This window comes from Aquarana catesbeiana, linkage group LG03 (assembly GCF_042186555.1).
Source record: "Aquarana catesbeiana isolate 2022-GZ linkage group LG03, ASM4218655v1, whole genome shotgun sequence".
In the NCBI taxonomy this organism is placed as follows: Eukaryota; Metazoa; Chordata; class Amphibia; order Anura; family Ranidae; genus Aquarana; species Aquarana catesbeiana.
Window position 1 is genome coordinate 99,418,826 of NC_133326.1, and position 22,799 is coordinate 99,441,624.

At 41.9% G+C, this 22,799-nt stretch overlaps 2 protein-coding genes across 5 annotated transcripts in view; one reads left to right on the forward strand and one right to left on the reverse strand.

The window, feature by feature from the left end:
* MTMR10 (myotubularin related protein 10) overlaps positions 1–5,326 on the forward strand; it is a 129,860-nt gene extending 124,534 nt beyond the window's left edge. The window contains exon 17 of the mRNA XM_073618866.1: positions 2,520–5,326. Within this exon, the coding sequence (XP_073474967.1) occupies positions 2,520–3,122 (603 nt within the window). The 3' untranslated portion in view covers positions 3,123–5,326. The remainder of the gene's footprint in view (positions 1–2,519) is intronic.
* A 9,646-nt stretch (positions 5,327–14,972) lies between these two features.
* Positions 14,973–22,799, reverse strand: part of FAN1 (FANCD2 and FANCI associated nuclease 1) — a 50,902-nt gene continuing 43,075 nt past the window's right edge. For all 4 annotated transcript variants that reach the window (XM_073618868.1, XM_073618870.1, XM_073618869.1 and 1 more), the window contains one exon: positions 14,973–15,161. In XM_073618868.1, the coding sequence (XP_073474969.1) occupies positions 15,024–15,161 (138 nt within the window). In that variant the 3' untranslated portion in view covers positions 14,973–15,023. The remainder of the gene's footprint in view (positions 15,162–22,799) is intronic.

Genomic DNA, 22,799 nt, shown 5'->3' on the forward strand with positions numbered 1-22,799 from the left:
CACTGTGGACTGGATAGCATAAGTGTTACCGGGAACACTTCTAGTCCAATGGGGGAGATTCAAGCTCTGGTACAGTTCTGTTAAAATGGTCCCAGTGTGTGTGCACCCTAAACGTGGCTCAGGCTGTGAAAGTCTCAGCTATTGATTCCTTTTTTGTTATCTTAGATGGAACCCCTAGGGGTGCAACAGTTTTTTTTTTTTTTTTTCATTCCATCATCTATAGGTAGCTCAGGGACATAATTTTTCAGGCTTATTGTCTCCACTCTTTCCAGTCAAAGCACATACTACTAGATTTGAGAGTGCTTCTTGGGCTTTTTGGCATCAGGCAACTGTTTCTTAGCCCTATCCCAGCTTTGGACGTTAGGTCCTTTAGGTGGCTATTTGAGTGCAGGCAGTCCCTGGTTCTGTTGTTTTTTGTCTTGGGTCTGTTAGCATTTGTTTACTGTTGCCTAACCCTCAGCTAGACTTTCTATGTCCCTCAATGTATAACAAAGAAGATGGGTTATTTAAAAAAAAATTATTGTAGTCTATTGAAGAACACCAATTCCATCCCTCCAAGTTTACGATCATGATCTTAGTATTGCTTGCTGAAAAACTGAGGTGTGCTGGTTGTAGGAGGCGTTATCCTTGGTTGGCCTACTGTTTTTTTGTTTTTTTGTCTTCAAGTATTCAATCCACCTGTAGTCTGCAGTATAATCTGAAGGTTTAAGACTTCCTGTATCCCTTAATGCACTCCAAGAAATTATTTTACAATGAGTACAAAAATCCTATTTTTGCCTTCGTTGTCAAAAAGAAAAGGAAGTGGTGACTGGGTATGCTGTACTTTACCTGTTCTAAAGTTTTTTTTATGTAACAAACCTGTTATATTTACCTGCTCTGTACAATGGTTTTGCACAGAGCAGCTTCGATTCTCCTTTTCTGGGGACCTCTGCTGGTGCTTCTGGCTTCTCCCCCCTGCCATGTGTCCCCATTGCAAACTGTTGTTCTGGGGGCACTTGTGCATGCTCACTCCTGAGCCAACTACTGTGGGTCCAATGACAGAGTGTGGCTCAGCCCCCACACACACACTCTCACTTCTCAATTGACAGCAGCAAGAGCCAATGGCTGCTGATGCTGCCTCTCTGTCCAATGATGAGTGAGGGAGTTGAGAGCCTCTGTTTTAGTACACATCGCTGGATTGAGATTGGGCCCCGGTAAGTATTTATTTAGGGGTGGCTGGGGGGGAGTTGCATGTAGGTTTTTTTACCTTAATTCATAGGATGCATTAAAGTAAAAAACCTTGTACCTTTAGAACCAGTTCACGGAGTGCAAGGTTGGGAAATGCCTTGCTGCTGGTTAACTTCAGTGGACTTGTGTCTTTTTTTCAACCTGACTGTGTAACCCATCGGTTTTGGAGAGACATTTTGGGCTTTTTTGCGCACTCTTGGAATCTTGAATGGTCTCTTTAGGATTAGCCTGGCTCATGTTACCTGCCTCTGAATTCTGTATTTTTTTGTCCTATTTCTGCAGTAACTGCACAGTCTCTTGGCTAAAAACATAAATGGTAAAGATCTGTAACCTTCTTATCCAGGGAAAGTCCAGATGTTTAATTATCTCTGGTTAGAAATGCAGCCTTTTCATCATCCCCTATATGCAATGAGGATTTAACCCTTGCAATGCAGAGGCCTCATGGCCCCAATGTGTTTTTTTTTTTTTTTCAAAGCCAGAGCTGGGCTTTAGAAAGAATAAAAAGTGGGGCCAAAGCTCTTTTTTGGCCATCTTCCGTTGTGGGCAACAGGATTGCACTTAGTTCTGCACTTCTGTGACACGCATTCAGCTGACAGCAGGCTAAAGTCTGTTTTCGGCTGCTGCCAGTCAGCTGCTCTAGACTATGGAGAGATCCTGACTTTAATGTCAGGATCCACCCAGATTCCTGAGCAGCAGCTGGCTTTGCCTCTCAGCGCGCTGCTAACAGTCTGAGCCAGCCACTCCCGCCCCCTGCAAAGCCCAGCACTCCAGTGAGCGTTGGAGGGGCAGAGTAGAGAGCCGGTGACTGACAGTCACCGGCTCCCTGCTCACTTAAGATCAAGAACTTGGCGATCACCAGTCTTGGATCACTTAGTTCTCGGTCTAGGAGGTGGGGGGGGGGGGGGGGGGGGCGATGACAGATGCTGCATCTATATAGGTGAGTATGACAGTCTGTTTTGTTAAAATCCCACACTTCAGGAAACATTCTAAGTAATGACAACCCTATACATGAATATTTAAAGGCTTTCTATAAGCCATTGTTATGCTGTGGCTCTGATGCCTTACTGTATATGTCCTCTATATTCCCTATAGAAGTAAGCTTGTGATAAGCCTTCCCCTGTAGCACATACTTGCCATTTACTTCTACAGCCATCTTCTGCTAATTGGTAGTATACTGTATTCTGATGTCAAGTCTGCTTGTAAATTTTGCTGTGTGGAGAACCAGGCCCATCTGTGAAGATGCATCTGCAAATGTATCGTCTAATATTTTTGTTTGTTCTATTCCCTCTCAGAAAAACTACAGTTCTACGTTACGGGGGATGCCAGCTTCCCTGAAGAATGGTATTCTTCCCCAACCAGAGATCATGCCACGTAGGAACTCTTTAATACTGAGGTTGAAGCCTGAACTTGTTCACCCTGTGCCAGAAATCCAGAACAATGGACTAGAACAATACATTAGAGACTGGTTTTCCAAGCCAGTAGACCTGCATGGAGTCTTGTTACCAAAGTTAAATGGACCAGACCTAAAACTGTGGAAGCTCTGCTACCTTCGATGGGTTCCTGAGGCTCAAATTAACCATGGTGGCTTTATCACTGCTTTCCATAAAATTTCCCTACTGGCAGATGAGATTGAAATGCTACAGACAAGCCTCCGTCAGTACCGATCGTACCCACTGTCTCAGGCCACTTCCCCAGAAAATGAACAAAGCCGAATGTTTTTCCGGGCGGATGACTTGCACAGTAGCTATGAAAGTTTGGACTTCCTCTCCTCTTCTTTCCCTTTCTCTCCAGTCGGAAACCTGTGCCGCCGCAGTATACTGGGGACTCCTTTAAGCAAGTTTTTAAATGGTGCCAAAATTTGGCTCTCCACAGAAACACTTGCCAATGAAGACTGAGGAATATTTCACTGGTAGCTTAGGTAACCAAGTGCTGCATTTTTTTTCCCTTTAGCCAGACACTGATTTTTTATTTTTGCACATATGCTAAAAAAGGAGAATTTTACGCACAATGTTGCAGGAAAAGCAGTCAGTCTTCATAACTGGATATGCTTTTCCTTTTTTTTTTTTTTTTTCCCAAAATCAGATTTGATGCAGACAGTGATGTGATGTTATAGAAGGTATGGGGGTGTCGGGTATATTGACCTTGGCCTATTTTTTAAAATATAAAGTGTATTTACCCCTTTTCAGTTACTATTAATGCTATAAGGCAGGACAGTGAAATTATCACCTCTGTACCATGTTTTCTCTCTGGTGTCCATATATCTGCAAAATAACAAACACCAGTCTACGCACCAGCCTAGTGCATTATCCCAGGGGTACTTAAATTGTAAAAAAAATAAATAACATACAAACAATAAAGGTATACAACAAGTCAAGCCACTGTCTCGTGGTACAGTGGATAGTAGGACCCAGAGTAGCCCAACACCAAGAAGAGGGTTGACTCTGAGGAAGAAGTTTTGCCCTCAAATGCATAAGCAAATCCTGGACCCCGGACGGTGCCTTCTTGGCGTTGCACTACTCTGGGTCCCACTATCAACTCTGCCGTGAGATGGGGACTTGACATGTATACCTTCATTGTTTTTGAGTGAGTAGGTTTGTTTTTATCTTTTCTTTCCAATTAAACCACTTCTGGGTAATACACTTGGCTGGTGTGCCCTCAGTTTGTTCTTTTGCAGCTGTTAGCTGGACTACCCCAGGCGTTAGAGGGCAGCAATGCCTGGCAGATCCCCTAATGCTGTTTCATAAGAAGGCATGTGTTTATTGACCCTAGTCCGCCACACTTGTGCGCAGGAGCTGTTACATAATTTCAGTCTATATATCTGCATAGGCTTTGGAAGTATCCTTAATGTCCTAAATAGAATGTTCCAAGTGTTGCACTTTGACATGGGGGGGGGTGTTTTGGAAAAGGCTTTGTACAATCTACAGAACAACCATGTAGACCTAGCTTTCTTGGCAAATCTTCATGGCAAAGGATTTGCTAAAGAGCCCTTATCTGTATAATAAAAATCTGCAGTACATGTTAACTTCTACTCTAAAATGCTAGTTGGCTGGCTGTCTCTGAATACTCTGAGTCATTTACTCTTGATCTGCATACTCATTCTAAAGCCGACCTTAGCCAATTAGAATCTCAGATGGTTGAACAGGAACCGGCTGAGATTTGAACCATGTATGGGTAGGCTGAACGTACCAAAGTTGATCAAATCAGCTTGGGCACAACCAGCCTGCTGGATTTTACATGCAATTATTGCCAGCGGCTGTTATAGCAGCTAGCAATATTCACTGTGTTCTCAGGGGGTGTCCCCCTCCCCCGGGGGAAACACAATGGCTCCACAGGAGGGATTCCCCTGTTAGCGCTGTCTGTGTTGATGGGGGAATCAAGTAAGAAAATCACTCTGTCTATGGTTGGCCTAAGTCAGTAACTCAAAGTACTAAAGCTATTAATTAGCATGACAACCAGGCAACTGCTATTTCAGTAGGAGGTTAAAATGGCAGCCCCCTTATTTCTCTCCATGTTTGTGTTAAGGGGACAGTACCGATTTTATAAGCAATAACGGCAACATGTATTTTCCTTTCCTGCCTTATAGTTTTAAACTTGACCGAAAGATGGAGGAGGACTATAAAGTGTATTTGTCACCCTTTTACATTTAAATCTAGCAATTTGTAGGCCGATCCAGTATTGGGATAACACACTTGGTGCTAGGAAGGCTGTGGGAGGTTTTCTGATGAAATGAACTCCTAATACAAACCAAAACACAATTCCATGTGAGGATGGCTACCTCCGTCTAACTGATGTCATACCTGCTCTGTACGTCTCTGAGCTCTGTGCCATCCAGTGCAGGCAGGTCCTTTTGTTGTTTACTCGCCTTTCATGGAAGAATCTCAAAAGATCATGGATGAAATGATAGAAAAGGGAATTTTTATATAAATCAGGACTTCTATATATGAAACTTGAACAAAAAAAGATATTGATCCTTGCAACCAATTGGATTTTAGCCGACATTTTCTAGTGTCAATTAGAAATGAAAAGCTACAGTTTGTTTGCATTAGGTGATACCAGTGTTTTTTCCTTGCATTCGGGTTCATAAATGTCTGTTCATATAGTTGGAGGTCTTCATTTCACGCTTGTAGCTGACTTTTTACGTATAATACGGTCCGGCTTGCTTGGTGAAAAGTCGAAATGTGATGAAATGTTTCCAAATTGAAGGATGGGACCTTTTTCCTCCCTGTGGCCCGGAATGAATTGTACATTTTATACCCAGATGCCTCGATTATATACTGTAGAACCCACAATTATTAACATCAGTTAACTGCACCTGGAATATAGTCACAAACTCAACCAAATGATATTTCTGTGCAGTGTGTTTTACCATGTTACCTATACTTTTGTAAGACTAATATTATGTTGTATCATTGAAGTTATCCTGTTACTTCAGTGTAAGATCTGACCCCAGTGATATGGTAACTGATGAGTTCTCCGTATCTTTTAGATCCGTGTTTCTCAGCCCTGCCATCAAGGACGCCCAACAGGCCATGTTTAGGGAATTTTTCTTGGATAAAATAGCTGTCCAAAATTCCAAGCCATTGACTCTGCTTTAAAGCACCTGTGCAAGATAAAGGAAAACCTACAAACACGGTCTGTTGGAGGTACTTGAGGACAGGGTTGAGAACCACTGTTATGTTATTATACAATGAAGGTCTCCTCTGAAATTTGGCCACAAATACGACTTATACCTTGGGGTGGATCTTTTGTTTTTGGCAAGCTGGCCAAGGAAATGTTCCAGCATCATGTACATCTGAAAATGATCTAAATAGTTTTTTTATGATTAGTCCCCAATGTCATTGTTGCTGATTTAGCCATATAGAATCATATTTATCTTAAATCATAATGTGTTGAATACCTGCTCCTCTTGCTGTAGTTCCTCTCACTCGTGTGTACATCACTACAGGACATACAGGCCAATGGGATGAACCGGTGCATGCAGCAGGGAAAGCTGGTTTTCAACACACCTAGAAGTGTTGGATATGTGCAGGGAGCAGAGATCCGCAAAGTGGCTTACCTTTCTGGGCTGCTGGAAAGGTAAGTATACAGCATCTTTTGATAGCGCGAGCTAAGTTTATATAGGTGTCTGTAGTAACAGGATCATTTTAATAGTATAAATCATGTTGAAAGTTGTGGCAGGTAAGGTAGTTGTAAACCTGTACATATACCCAGTAAAGTGACTGGCCTCAGGTGATACAGAGATGAAAGAAATCAACCTACATAAGTTGTACCTGTTTATTAGCCATCTCTTCTCTACAGCCTTCTAAAGCACACAGTTTACATAGTGTCTCTGAGCTCTAGCAGCCATGGGGTGGGGATTGGACATCACACATTGCAGAGCACATAGCAGGGAGTGGACTGTAACCTGAGATCTGAGTGGAGGGAATGGACACACACCCTTTCACACAAACTCATAGGAAAACATGCAAAGCTGAAGCTCTAAATCACAGGCTGTGTGCAGCAGTCCCCCTCAAACCCTTGGAGTCCACATTTGCTGTCATAACTGACACCAAGTGTTTTGGCTTGAGGCAAGTACACACTATTAAATGATATGCTTTGTTCATTTTTCATGTCAGATTTACAACCACTTTGATTTAAGTTTTTAAAATGATAAATGTGAGAGGCGCCTACAATTTTCACCAAAGAAGAACCTCTTTTTATAACATAGCCTTGTACATACAGGTGTCAGCTTGTAAGAGCATTGTATACATCAGCTTTGTTGAAAAGCTACTTAGCTTTCAGCCCCAATTTGGTAATATTCAGCATTGTAAGAGTAATGGCTATAACTTTAAACAAGCTGCTAGCAGGTTTCAACAAACCTTGGGACTATGTGACACACTTGTTAGAAGTGATGGCTGCCTCTTCTCATAAGCCAACAAGCTTTTATTTCATTTAACAAAACTAAAGCTTAAAGTGACGGTAAAGTCAAAACCTTTAGAGGCTTATACTTGCCGGCTCTGTGCAATGTTTATTTTGCACAGAGCAGCCCCTATTCTTATTCTCTTTTTGGGGCCCCCCCGCCAGCACTTTCCGCTCCACCTCTTCTGCGTGTGCCACCATACACCCCCCCCCCCCCCGAGCAGGCTGTGTGCATCCATAGACACACAGTGCGGCTCAGCCCCACTCCCTGCTCCTTCACTGGATTTGATTGACAGGAGCAGAAAACCAATGGCTCCCGGTGCTCTTAGCTAAACTTGTAAAATCAAAAGAGGGGAGAGAAGACCTGAAGCCAGGCACAGCAATGGATAGATTAGAGATAAGTGCTTAGAAAAGGGAGTGGGGGAAACAGGCAGTGGAAGGTTTTTCTACCTTAATGCAAAAAAGGCAAAACATTTTAGTGTTTAGGACCATTTTAAGGATGCATTAGGTTGTGCATGTGCGTTACTAATATTTATTTTGCATGCCACTCCAACGCACCTCCTCTACAAGTGTTGGCTGTAGGGCACTGCAGTGTAACCACAACCATGGCACTGTAGTGTGAACAGGCCCTTGAAGATTTTAACAGTGCTTGTTGAAAGCTATTCAAATATTTAGTAAAAGGGGACTTTTCTTATACAAGCAGAAGCCTGTGTGTACAAGGCCTTTTGATAATGGCTTTCTATATCTTTTATGTATGCACAGTAATAGCAGTACAAGTCAGAACCCGATGGTTTCTGTAAATGATTGCCGTTCTGGTTGAGTGGAAGACCTTTCTTTATAGAAATGACTATATTGCAGAGTTGCATCTAAATTATCAGAAAAGTGTTTAAAGATTGTTAGTGTAATTCAACCACATGCTAATAAATGAGTACACTGGCAGATTATACGCTAAAAAGGAAAACCTGACGTTGGACTGCACCTCGCTATACTCAAACATCCTCATTCTTACTTACAGTTCTAGATCTGAATGAATTTGTAAAATACAAAATTAGCACCTTGTGTGTGAAATCTTTAAATGGTTATTATAGTTTCTCCTGTGGATTAATCTGTAGCACCTATCAGAGTTCTATTGTTACTTTTTTTTTTTTTTACCTTCAAAAAGCAATGTTTTAACAAGTTTTTCTTTTGGAGACTGAAATCTGAAGCAACTGAACACTTATTTAGATATATATTTTTTTATGGATTATGATGAAAGTTCTGTAGTGGAAAAAGCTAGCTTTGCTTTTGTACCTGTTTGCAGTAAACCTGTATGATTCTTATGTAATGAGCATTGCACCATACCAGTACTTTGACAGCTGGCTGTGTCACAAAACCTCCCATGACCGGTGCCTCTGTGTCTGTCTGAGCAATCTATCACTGTACACATGGGGAGCACGTCTAAGAAAATACTTCCTTCACAAAATCTGTATATGCTTAGAACCTTTGAGGACTGTGCAGCTGATTTTACTAAAACTGAAGAGTGCAAAATCTGGTGCAGCTGTTCATGGTAGCCAATCAACTTCCAGTTTTTTTTTTTTTCCTCAAAGCTTAATTGGACAAGCTAAAGTTTGAAGCTAATTGGTTTATATGCAGAGCTGCACCAGATTTTGCACTCTCCAATTTTAGTAAATAAACCTCTCTTGTAGAACGCTGAAGAGGAGCTGTACATTAATGATGGGTATACACTGATCACATGTTGGGCTGAAGATGGTCCTGCTAGCACTACCTGGGTCTACAAACTTTCCCCTACCGCCGGCACCTCCTGGCCCTTTAAGGAGTTTAAGATGCCGGGGAGTGGGGGTTATGATCGTGTGACCGCCATGATAGACTGTCATGGCAGTCACATGATCGGAAAGCTTCCTATTGGGAGCTTTCCGTTGGCCACCAGTAACAGTGCTGGGAGCGTGCGCTCTCGGCACAGCTGTTTTTGCAATATGCCAAGACCCACCTGCAGAGAGACCGCATATTTGTGTGCTGTCGGCACCAACAGGTTAGATCTGAGAATCAAAGACGACGGGCAAAAAATAATTTTCTGTAGTAACTGAGGCCAATCGGAGGTGGAGCAGCGGCTGTCAGAATACAAAAGCCAAAGGGGGAATCTACTGATTTCTGTCCAGCCCCATGGGAGGAATTTTAACAAGTCTAGCTTAAGGACTGTTTCGCACTCCAGATTTGTTCCGGATGTGTTTCTGCATACGTGTTTTTGATGTGTTCTAGTGTGTTTTTGATGCAGTTCCAGATGCATTCCAGGTGCTTTTTTTCCTGTTTTTTTCACTATACTAGGGTCCAGTGTGTTTTAACTGCGTTCCAGTGCAGGAAAAATGCAGCATGTTCTACTTTTTTTTTTTCTGGAACTGGAAAGCCCTGGAACTAAGTGCACTGGTGTGAACAAGCCATTGGAAACCATATGACCTACTTTGCATGCGTTTTCGATGCAGAAAAACAAACGCACTGGACTGCATGTGGTGTGAACTAGCTCTAAAGGTACGTGTTGTCACTTTGATGCCTGCTGCACAACTGTAGTCTTCATTTATGACTTGAGGGAAGTGCAGGTTTACTATATAGCTAGAGCACTCAACCCTAATCAGGAAAGGTTCAGAGATTGCATGACAGCATAAAGTGGGGTTGATTTACTAAAGGCAAATTGGCTGTTCACTTTGCAAGGAAATTTTTCCCAGAGCTTAGTGAATGTGGCAGGGTGGATTTGATTTAACTAGTTAAAAGGCTTGATTTAAAACATAATTTTTAAAGAGCCCGCTTTTGACTCACCGACAGTCCCATTCACTTTAATGGGACGGCTGGTGATGCGGCAGTGACACAACAAGGTGAGGGACATGGCCTGGGCAGGTTAGTGGATGCCCGCTAACAGGCGCTGCCATGATGTCTCTGAAATGACAGGTGCTCTTTAAATGTCTTGCTGGTAGTTATAATCTTTAATATTTGCAAACAAAATGAAGGTTTCCTATTTAGAATAATAAGCTGTCAGGTTAGTAAAATACCGATTTTAGGTTAATCACACACAGTTGAGGAACTACTCAAATTCTTTGTTTTAATTAAAACAATAACCTTGCCAGTGCATGTTATCTTAGCTTGCAGAACTTGGATTCGTTGAATGAGTTTACCAAAAATGTAAATATTGCAGAATATACAGCTTCATGCTACATGACTAGGCTTCATTTCATGCTGAATAAACTAAATTATTAATGTATCTTAAATAGAAAACGATCTTTTAGATTTTTACTCCAAATGCATTCTACCCTGGAATGTGGTGAAACTTCACCTTGCAAAAATTCCCATTCATGTGCAAGAAAAATGGAAAAAAAAAAAAAAACAAAGCGCAATACTTTAATCACTAAACTCTGGGGAAATTTCCTTTACAAAGTGAAGAGCCGATCTGCCTTTAGTAAATCAAGGGCTTTTTTTCCTCAGAGAATAGGTGCAGGAACTCAACCAGGCCCGCCACACTCGCATACCTGCCAAATGGCATCAAATAGTAGCTCTTCCTCTGCATACAACCCCCTCCCTTCACTGCCCTCATCTTCTCCCCCCTCCTTAAAAGCGCCACCATCTGTCATATGTCTTACCTTTGTTGCAATATTAAGCTGAAGCACCTATCCGGCTGTAGTACCTCCCAGCATACTATACTATACTGCAGTCACTTGCTAGGGAGATCATGCAGTAGGAGCATCAACAACTGGTCACCAGGGAAAAAATGGAGACCACAGAGGGTGCAGCCTACCACACACCCTCTCCTGCTCATGACTGCACTGATTCCTGGGCACCTGTTCTGTATCTCCCTTGTCCGGCACTCAGTGGGATCTGCACAGGGGATCTGACCTGTGGGAGTTACTGGGAGATAAGCTATCACTTGTAAACGCAGAAGCTGGACTTCAGTGTTACCAAGTGATAGTGGTGAGCAGGGAGCAGAAGACCTGAGCCAGAGGTGGTGGAACTGAGTTCCCCCTAGTTCCTGCTGAAAAAAAGCCCTGAGTAAATCAACCCCATTGTGTAGCAGACAGGTCCCTAGACCCCCAGGCACAGAAAACATTTGTGGATCTAGTGAAGATTACAATTCTGTACAGAGTCCCTGCAGGAACTCAAGACTCCTAAAGCAACATTCACCAAGCTATAAAGATCATTATTTTGCATAACCACTTTTTTCCAGAAATGACAACCGATTGGGGAATAAAAGAACAGTCACGTGGCAGATGACTGTTATGGCAAATGGCTAATGTTTTTACAGATTAGGGAATCAAAACTTTGGTCTTTTTTTGGCATATTTACAAAGTCATGAACGTTGAAATGATGTGCACTGTTGACCTCTGCTGTAGATAAGTCTTAAATGTATAATATAGTAGAAGTGCCTTTTAAAACATTAAATTAAAACCTGTATATAGTGCAGATTATTAGTGAACAGGAGTTATAACCTTGGTACTCTGCAATGAATGCTTACTGAACTGTGGATGTGACTTATTTAAAATGGAATTAGAAAACCCTTATTTTGTTCAATTAATTTTTATTAAACACAAATATTGCAGCTATTTGGACTGAGGTGTGGTGTTTTTTTCAGCTTAGACTTGTTTTGAAATGCTGATGTTAAGGTTTCAGTTAAATCAGGAAAAAAAAAAATACATTAACAGGTTCTGTTACAGCTGAACGCCAGGAAACCTGAAAATTCTCCCTTGGAGGGCTTGTTTAGGTCTAGGAGACATAGAAAGTAAATTTACTTTACCCAATTCTCCACTTCTATGCTGCTAGACCAGTCCTTTCAGCCTTTTTGCCCCATGCTCCAGTGGTTTAGGCTTGGTTCACACTGAAGCACGGAGTGGCTCACAGCAGGGGTCCAGTGCGTCCCTGTTCACCGTTTCAGGTCCGAATTTTTGGCTGAAATGGACCAGAAGACTCACAGGACTCTTGTGCAATTTGCACTGGAGCTGCTCTGGAGATGTGTGCCACAATCTCCTGACATGCGTATTGGATGCGGCGAAACCCACATTAAACTCGCAATGGTGTGAACCCAGTCTTAAGGTCCTCTGACATCATCAAGAGTGAATGCATAACCCTACATTAGACATGAGGACGCCAAGGAACAGACCACTGCTGGATCAGGTATGTAAAATTGCTATTCCCATCCCCTAGACCAGGGATCCTCAAACTACGGCCCTCCAGCTGTTGCAGAACTACACATCCCATGAGGCATTGTAAAACTGACATTCACAGACATGCTAGGCATGATGGGAATTGTAGTTCCTTAACAACTGGAGGGCCATAGTTTGAAGACCCCTGCCCTAGACTAAGCAGTTAACCCTTGCAGTGCAGGCAAATTATTCCAGATTTAAAGAAATGTATTGAATTGCAAAATGCTGGAGTGCAGGGTACCATGGAGTGCAGATGTAAATGCGGAGCACTGAACTTCTTCCCATACACTATGTGGATACCCTTTTAAATGGAGTTCAGGTGCACTAAGACAGGTCCATGAAGACCTCAACACTACTGTATGCATTTGGGATGAATTAGAATGCCAATCGTAAACCAGGATTTCTTCAATAACTTCAGTACTAGACCTCACAAATTTGCTTTTTTTTTTTTTTTTTTTTTTTAAAGCTGCATAGGTACTATTTCCTACAGACACATGCCAAAAACCTGGTTAAACAGTCTTCCCAGAAGAGTGGAGACACTAGCTGCAAATCGAGGGCCAACTCCATGTATTGCTCATAGTTTTGGAACAGGCTTTCCAACAAAATCATAGCTGCAATTTTCAGGTATCCTTAAACTTCTGGCCATATAATGTATATACAACACAGTGATTCTACGCAAATGACAGAGCTATGTATTCTTAGACGTTGGCTGAGAGTAGTTTAGCGCTAGGCTTTGCCTTCCACTTTAACATTTATATGGTTAACCATTTGGTGCTTCCAGAATTTCATCAAAAAGGTGATTTCAAAGTGAAACTGGTGACAAATACACCACTGCCAATCACAGTTCTGCTGACTGGTATGGCACTGATCTAGCTGGTGAAGTCTGTGCCATGCATGTTCTAGGTTTGTGATCACAGCATTAGCTCTAAGAAAAAAAAAAAAAAAATAATAATATGATGGCTTTTTTGAATTGGGTAAACTGGCACCCTACATGTGATTGTGGAAGAAACACACGACCAGGACTACACTTTCAGATCTGACTAGCATGTCCCCTTGAAGCATTTGTTAGCATCCTTAGTTTCAGGACAACTCAACACTGACCACAAGGAACTTGCTTGTATGGAAGAACATGATCACATACAGTATCTCACAAAGGTGTGTACACTCCTCACATTTTTGTAAATATTTTAGTATATCTTTTCATGTGACAACACTGAAGAAATGACACTGCTACAATGTAAAGTAGTGAGTGTACAACTTGTATAACAGTGTAAATTTGCTGTCCCCTCAAAATAACTCAACACACAGCCATTAATGTCTAAACCGCAGGCAACAAAAGTGATTACACTCTTAAGTGAAAATGTCCAAATTGGGCCCAATTAGCCATTTTCCCTCGCTGGTGTTAGGTGACTCGTTAGTGTTACAAGGTCTCAGGTGGTCACTGGAAATTGCACATGGCACCTCATGGCAAAGAACTCTGGAAAAAAAAAAGAATTGTTGCTCTACATAAAGATGGGCTAGGCTATAAGAAGATTGCCAAGACCCTGAAACTGAGCTGCTGCACGGCCATACAATGGTTTAACAGGACAGGTTCCACTCAGAACAGGCCTCGTCATGGTCGACCAAAGGGGTTGAGTGTATGTGCTCAGCATCATGTCCAGAGGTTGTCTTTGGGAGATAGATGTAAGAGCACTGCTAACATTGCTGCAGAGGTTGAAGGGGTGGGTGGGGAGGGGTCAGTGCTCAGACCATAAACTGCATCAAATTGGTCTGCATGGCTGTTGTCCCAAAGATGATGCACAAGAAAGCCTGCAAACAGTTTGCTCAAGACAAGCAGACTAAGAACATGGATTACTGGAACCATGTCCTGTGGTCTGATGCGACTAAGATAAACTTATTTGGTTCAGATGGTGTCAAGTGTGTGTGTGTGTGGTGGCAACCAGGTGAGGAGTACAAAGAAAAGTGTGTCTTGCCTACAGTCAAGCATGGTGGTGGGAGTGTCATGGTCTGAGGCTGCATGAGTGCTGCCGGCACTAGGGAGCTACAGTTCATTGAGGAACCATGAATGCCAACATGTACTGTGACATACTGAAGCAGACTGAGCCGCAGGGCAGTATTCCAATATAACGACCACAAACACATCTCCAAGACAACCGCTGCCTTGCTAAAGAAGCTCAGGGTAAAGGTGATGGACCGGCCAAGCATGTCTCCAGACCTAAACCCTATTGAGCATCCTCAAGCTGAAGGTGGAGGAGAGTAAGGTCTCTAACATACACCAGCTCTATCATGGAGGAGTGGAAGAGGACTCCAGTGGCAACCTGTGAAGCTCTGGTGAACTTCATGGCCAAGAGGATTAAGGCAGTGCTGAAAAATAATGGTGGCCACCCAAAATATTGACACTTTGGGCCCAATTTGGGCATTTTGACTTAGGGGTGTACTCACTTTTGTTGCCAGCAGTTTAAACATCAATGGCTGTGTGTTGAGTTATTTTGAGGGGACAGCAAATTTACACTGTTATACAAGCTGTACACTCACTACTTTACATTGTAGCAAAGTGTCATTTCTTCAGTTTTGTAACATGAAAAGATAATAAAATATTTACAAAAAGGTGAGGGGTGTACTCACTCTTGTAAGATACTGTACATAAACCTTAGGAAGACAGGAGCCAAATGAGAAAGAACATTTTTATTAGGAAATGAAATACTTAATTTTTGTGACATTTTAATTAAATCTGTTACTCTTCGATCCAATGGCAACAACATGACACACTTCTGTATCTGCCCCCATTTTCTTCAGTTCATGCAACCAAACCATCTGCTTGTGTGATAGACGATCAGTTGGCCCCTTTACCTCTACTATCTGTAACAAACAACACATGGACATCAGTGAATAAAGCATAGTTGTGTATAAAAGAAAAATTAAGTACAAAAAGAGCAGCTGGAACAATGAAAATTGTTACTGTGGGTTTCCTTAAAAAAAAAAAATATATATATATATAAAAATGAATGTTTTTAAATGTAGTGAATGTTTAAAATGTCTGACAGTGTATTTCCTTCCATCCCCAATGTGGGGAACTTCTGTTCACTTTCAGTCCTGTAGGCACAGCCAGACGTAAGAGGAAAATCCTTTCTAGTTGACACCAGAAAACGCATCCTTTTTGAAGATTTTTTTTTTTACTCCATTCCTTTTCCAATGATGACTCAAAATGTTGGGCTTTAAGTCCCACAAACAGTACTTGCCAGGACAGACAATGAAGTACCCTGACTGGAAAACAGACGAAAAAAACCTAACGAGGTTTTCACCTCTTAAAACAAAGAAAATAAAAAGTTGACTTCTAGGTTTTTGGAGCAAGCTGGTCCAAATAAACTGTTTACTTCACTAACAGTTTCAGGAGCTTGGTGCACTGTATAAACCGTTTGTAGCTTCAGCTACATTCAGTATACAGCACTGTGTTCTGCCAGCGGTACAAGAACAAATTGGTTGGGCTGAGCACTGTTCCAACTATTTAGAGGAGGCTTTGTATACTATGAATAAATACAATGCTTCGGCGGAGTTTGTGATGTCATCCACCAACCTTAGCAAATTAGAGGAAGCTTTGTATGAAACCTGGAGATCAGCTTTAATTAAACCTAAATGCTGCCATTGATTATCTCTTGAAGAAAAAAAATCAATGTTTTCTGACTGTCATACGGATCAAGTGGCTTCAACACCAAGTCGCTTATCTGGAAGAAGTATACAGAGCAGATTGATTTGAGTCACAATTTACTTGTTCTAAGACACTGCCTGAGAGTACTGAAGAGGTAAAGGCAATGAGCATGTTGTTAGAAGTAAGTCAGCAATGACAGCCTACAAAAAAACATCTTTCTGACAGTCTGCAAGGATGCCAACGCTTGCTTTTTAGGGTGTGAAAATTCGTATGACCTCTCTGATGCTTAACAAGCAAATGTAAAATATTCTGAAGGATTCACACTCCAAATTCCTCAAAGTTTAGAAAACTTGGATTTCTTATTGCTTCTCACTTTATTCGACTTGTTCTGACCACTTGCAATCGCAGCCTGCGGTTTCCAGGTTGATGGAGTTCCACCCCTTCCGCCTTCCCTCTTCTCTTTCTTAGAGTGTTTCTGTCCCAGGAGGGTGACTACTTGGCCTTGGAGGCTTGCTACATCTTGTTCTTGGTTTTAGCACTCCAGTGGCCTTGGTTATGTTCTTAAAAGATGATGTTCACCACGTTTAAGCCTGTATTTGAATATCTGAGCCCCTGCGTAGGCATGCCATGACCCTATTTGTTCCTCTTGCTTGAAAACAATAAATATGATTGAAGCAGAAAGTAAAAACATCTTTAAAGAGGAGGTCCACCTTAAAATAAATTATTAAAAAACAGCAGCTACAAATACTGCAGCTGCTGACTTTTAATAAACGGACACCCGTCCAGGGTGCCCGCGATGTCGGCAGCAGATGACATGCAATTGCTCGGTTCTCGGCTGCCCCCGCCGCCATCTTTGGTCAGGGAATCAGGAAGTGAAGCGTTGCAGCTTCACTGCCCGGTTCCCTACTGCGCATGCGCGCCTTCACTGGTCCCCATTGTGTTGTGGGGACTGTGTGTTTCCCAGAACACAACGGGGGGAGGGGGGAGGGGGGGGGAGGGCATCTGTGGCTAGCTATTCCCAGGTATCTGCATCTCCCCTCCCCCCTGAAAGGTGCCAATTGTGGCACCGGAGGGGGGGAGGAATCCGATGAGCAGAAGTTCCACTTTAGGGTGGAGCTCCGCTTTAAAATGGTTGTAAACCCAGTAAAAAAAAAAAAAAAACCTGCAAGACAAAGGCATTAATGAGCTAGCTAGATCGAAGCCCCCGCACACTACTCTGGACGGCGACATTGCTCCCGGAGTTATCTCCAGGTATTGCAGGCTCTGGCGCTGTGATTAGCTGGAGCAGCAATGACGTCACTCCCGCACATGTGCGCAGGAGCCGCCGGTAACGGCACGTCAGCTGAAGCAATGGCCCAAACGAGCCGTTGCTTCAGTGCCGATGATGTCGGGACATGCTGGTACAGGGGATAACTCCTAAACCGTGCAGGTTTAGGAGATATCCAGAGTAGCTACAGGCAAGCCTTATTATAGGCTAACCTGTAGTAAAAAGTGGATTATAAGGGTTTACAACCACTTTCAGACCTTAGGACGTACCTGTATATCCTCGGATGGAAGTGGTTATCTCCGGCCGCTATCCATGTTTTCAGCTGGTGAATGGCTTTCAGCTTTACAGCTGCCTAATCACTTTTAAAGGACTGGGAAGGGGGTCCCCCAGGGCTTCTGCTTTCACAAAATATATAATGTTTCGGGGTTCAAAGTAATTTTCTAGCAAAAAAAAAATATATGCTGGTGTGTGTGTGTGAAATGTCAAAATAGCCCGGTAGGCAAGTAGTTATTGGAAACCTGTTTGTAGGCCTTGATAATACTAGTTGCCTGGCTGACATAATATTTGTCTGCCTTCAATATTTTTAGTCAGTGGCCCAGGAAAAATATTTGGAGCGGTTTTACCAAAATCACAGGCTGCATACTGTTTTTTTAAAGAACTGAAAACAAAGCATTTCAGCAATGACAGTGTGTGCAGTTCTCACCCAACAGATCTCTATTAAGGACATGAAGTCTTCATAAAGAAAAATACTCTACACAGCGCATCAAGGAAAAGGAACACTATCATAGTATGTGCATTAACCACTTGCCAACCAGCCACCGTCATACTGCGGCAGGTCGGCGCGAACCGTTGCAGCTATACGTTGGTCCCTTTAAGCGAGATAGCAAGCGGGGGTGCCTAGGCAGAACAGGGACACACGTGTGTGTGTGTGTGTGTGTGTGTGTGTGTGTGTGTGTGTGTGTGTGTGTATAAACACACACATCCCAGTTCTGAGAGGAGAGAGAGATTATGAGTTCCTACGAGCCGGGAACCACAATCTCTTATCTCCTATAGTCAGTCCCATAAAGCACAGTTAGAACACACACATAGGGAACACAGTTAATCCCTAGATCACCCCCTAGTGTTAACCCCTTCCCTGCCAGTGACATTTATACAGTAATAAGTGCATTTTTATAGCACTGATCACTGTATAATTATCAATCAACCCAAAAATGGGTCAAAAGTGTCCGGTGTGTCTGCCATAATGTTGCAGTCTCGCAGATCCCTGCCATTATTATTAAAAAAATAAAATAAATAAATAATAATAATATAAAAGCCATAAATCTATCCCCTATTTTGTAGACGCTATAACTTTTGCGCAAACCAATCAATATACGCTTTTTGCGATTTTTATTACCAAAAATATGTAGAATACATATCAACCTGAACTAAGGAAAAAATTCGCTTTTTTATAAAAAAAAAAATTGGGGCCATTTATTACAGCAAAAAGTACAAAATAGTGTTTTTTTTTTCAAAATTGTCACTTTTTTTGTTTATAGCGCAAAAAATAAATAGAGATGATCAAATACCACCAAAAGAAAGCTCTATTTGTGGGGAAAAAAAAGACGTCAATTTTGTTTGGCTACAGCGTCGCACAACCGCGCAACTGTCAGTTAAAGCAAAGTAGTGCAGTATCGCAAAAAATGGCCTGGTCTTTAAGCAGCCAAATCTTCCAGGGCTGAAGTGGTTAAGTAAAACCCAGAACTGTGATTTTTTTTTTTAGCAGGACATGCTGGGTTGTCTAGAAGGTTTACCAATTTGGCCATTTGATTGATGTGTTCTAGAATTTTCTGCTGATCTCACAGCAGCAGATTAGCCTGGCCTGATTTCTGCAAACCTCTGGAGCTGCAGTCATCATTGCTTTGCTAATCAGTCACTGACCCAAAAGTAGAATGCAGCCAGTGAAATCAACACACCCAATCAATGAAACTGATTTAAGGCTGATGTATGAAAATGTGCTACAGCAAAAAAAAAAAAAAAAAAAAAAAAGTGGTCTATAGCAGCCAATTGGGGTGGCAGAAATAACTGTTGTAAATATGAGATACTTCCCATAGTACAGTGTACTTCTAATATATCAGCACCACTGCAATTACAAAAGATTTATGAAATAACATACTGTAAATCAATAATCCATGCAACCTATAGGATTTCAGCTTTAAACAGTTACACTGTAGTGGAATACTGATTGGTTGAAGCATATTACTGCACACTGCTGTATTCAGTGACCTAACCCCCCCGTTTCTTGTCCTGGGGTCACAGTCAAAATATGTGAGGGGGAAACTTCACCAAAATCACAGACACCAATAAACCCAAAAAATATTGGCCACAAATTCCAGTCAGCTGAAGTCGGTTGTCATGTGAGAGATCAGCAGTCTGTACATGTTATGCAAAAAGGAAAAAAAAAAAAAAGGAAAAGAAAACCTTATTTATCAGAATAACCCTCAAATTTGAAAACAAACCTCAAGTCAATCACGCTTGCATGAATAACTAAGAATAAATAATAAATTCAAAGCCCACAGCAGAAAAACTCAACACAACTTCTATAATATATTTTTATAGGGCTAACATAGAAATTCTGATATGTAATAAAAGGTATTTGCTATACAGTTTGCTGCACAAGAGTCAGATATTTTTCATTATTGTTTTCTATAAATATCAGAATTTCCGTGGAAGCCCTATAAAATAGATTTTTTTTTTTTTACAGAAGTTGTGTTAACCTTATTTATTAAAGTGTTTTACAGAAAAACTGGCTGTGTCATCTATGAGCTAATACAGACTATTATCCGACCGTTCACATAACTGCCATATTATGTGCCCATTGGACTCCACAGTTCTCACCTTACTCCTGTAAAATGGTTTTTGTCACTTTAATAAGTTAAAGCTGGGTTTTCAGTCAACCTAGAGGGCTGAACGAATAAAAACAGAGATCGCCGTACTAACAAATGCAATGTTAGTGTGGTGATACATGGACTGAATATTGGTTTGCCAGCATGTTCGTTCGACGTAAGGTTGGCTTCTGTAAAACACAGCTGTACCCAGGGGCCAATTTTCAGCCAGTGTGTACCCAGCTTAAGACCCCTTTCACACTGAATGTGTTTTTCAGGCGCTTTAGCGCTAAAAATAGCGCCTGTAAAGGGCATGAACAATGCCTCATCTGCAGTCCCAGTGTGTAAGCCCAAGCAATGCGCTTGCCGGACGTTAGAAAAAGTCCTGCAAGCAGCATCTTTGGGGCAGTGAAGGAGCGGTGTATACATCACTCCTTCACCACCCCTGTCCACTGGAATGCATGGGCAGCCCTGCACGGGCGATTTTAAAAGCGCCCCGCTCCCGTCTGAATAGTGGCGCCAAGGGGCGCGTATAACGGCAGTAAAGTGCCGCTAAAACTAGCAGCGATTTACCGCTAGAGCCCCGCCCCAGTGTGAAAGGGCTCCAAGGGTGTATTCACACTTGCTGTTAATGGGGCTAACTTACAGATAGTCTTGGGATTTTGTCGCATTACTTACCTGTAATCAATGATGTCCCACATCATGCAAGCATCTGGATCCTGGAAAATCTTCACTGCCAGCTCACCCATCTTATTCCTGTCTCTGAACCTACGGCACACGGGCGGTTAATAGCTTCACGGTCTCTGCTCTCTCCACGCTGCTGTTTTTCTTTTTTTCAATTTTAATTGCCGGCAATTCTTTTGTTTGCATTCAACTGTCAGTGGGGAATCCGGGGACGAGTCAACGGTTGTTGAGGATGCGACGGCCAACTTGCTGGCCTGCTCCTTAACAACCAGATATAACACAGGAGAGAAGGGAGGGGAAATAGAAAAAAAAAAATAGCCAATATCATGTTCAAAACTGATAACGTGCAATTCAGAAGCCTTTCCATCAAAGTCAATGAGCTTATACTTCAAACTGGAACCGCACTGCAGGGCTCAGAAAACATTCAGGACTTTTTTTCAATTTGCAACGCATATATTTGAACAATTACAATAGATACCAAGGATATTTCATGTCATGCGAATCGTATGAGCTTCAAAATGCATCCGATTAACATACAGTTGTGCTCATAAGTTTACATACCCTGGCATAATTTATGATTTCTTGGCCATTTTTCAGAGAATATGAATGATAACACAAAAACTTTTCTTTCACTCGTGGTTAGTGTTTGGCTGAAGCCATTTATTATCAAATCAACTGTTTACTTTTTTAAAATCATAATGGCAACAGAAACAACCCAAATTACCCTGATCAAAAGTTTACATACCCTGGTGATTTTGGCCTGATAACATGCACACAAATTGACACAAAGGGGTCAAAGGGGTTTGAATGGCTAATAAAAGGTAACCAATGGCACCTGTGATCTGTTTGCTTGTAATTAGTGTGTGTATAAAAGGTCAATGAGGTTCTGGACTCCTGACAGACCCTTGCATCGTTCATCCAGTGCTGCACAGATGTTTCTGGATTCTGAGTCATGGGGAAAGCAAAAGAATTGACAAAGGATCTGTGGGAAAAGGTAGTTGAACTGTATAAAACAGGAAAAGGATATAAAAAAAGATATCCAAGGAATTAAGAATGCCAATCAGCAGTGTTCAAACTCTAATCAAAAAGTGGAAAATGAGGGGTTCTGTTGAAACCAAACCATGGTCAGGTAGACCAACTTAAATTTCAGCCACAACTGCCAGGAAAATTGTTTGAGATGAAAAGAAGCCCCCCACAAATAGCTTTAGGTGAAACACAGGACTCTCTGAAAACATGTGGTGTGGCTGTTTCAAGATGCACAATAAGGAGGCACTTGAAGAAAGATATTACTATGCAAATGCCACAAAGTATCCCACTTACAATATACCAAACAGCACAGAGACAAGCCTCAAACCTTCTGGCACAAAGTCATTTGGAGTAATGAGACAAAAATTGAGCTTTTTGGCCACAACCATAGACGCTACTCTTGGAGAGGAGTCAACAGGGCCTATGACGAAAGGTACAGAGGTGGACAGCTGATGTTTTGGGGATGTGTGAGCTACAAAATTGTTGGCAAGATGAATGCAGTATGTTATCAAAAAATATTGGAGGAACATTTGCATTCATCAGCCAGGAAGCTGAGCATGGGAGATACAGATGAATGCAGTATGTTATCAAAAAAATATTGGAGGAACATTTGCATTCATCAGCCAGGAAGCTGAGCATGGGAGATACTTGGACATTCCAACATGACAATGATCCAAAACACATAGCCAAGTCAACCTGTCATTGGCTAAAGAAGAATAAAGTGAAGGTTCTGGAGTGGCCATCTCAGTCTCCTGACCTCAATATCACTGAGCCACTCTGGGGAGATCTCAAAACATGCAGTTCATGCAAGACAGCCCAAGAATTTACAGCAACTGGAGGCTTTTTGCCAAGAGGAATGGGCAGCTTTACCATCTGAGAAGATAAAGAGCATCATCGACAAATGCCACGGTATTAAGAACTGGGGTATGTAAACTTTTGATCAAGGGTTATTTGGGTAGTTTCTGTTGCCATTATGATTTAAAAAGAGTAAACACGGTTGATTGATAATA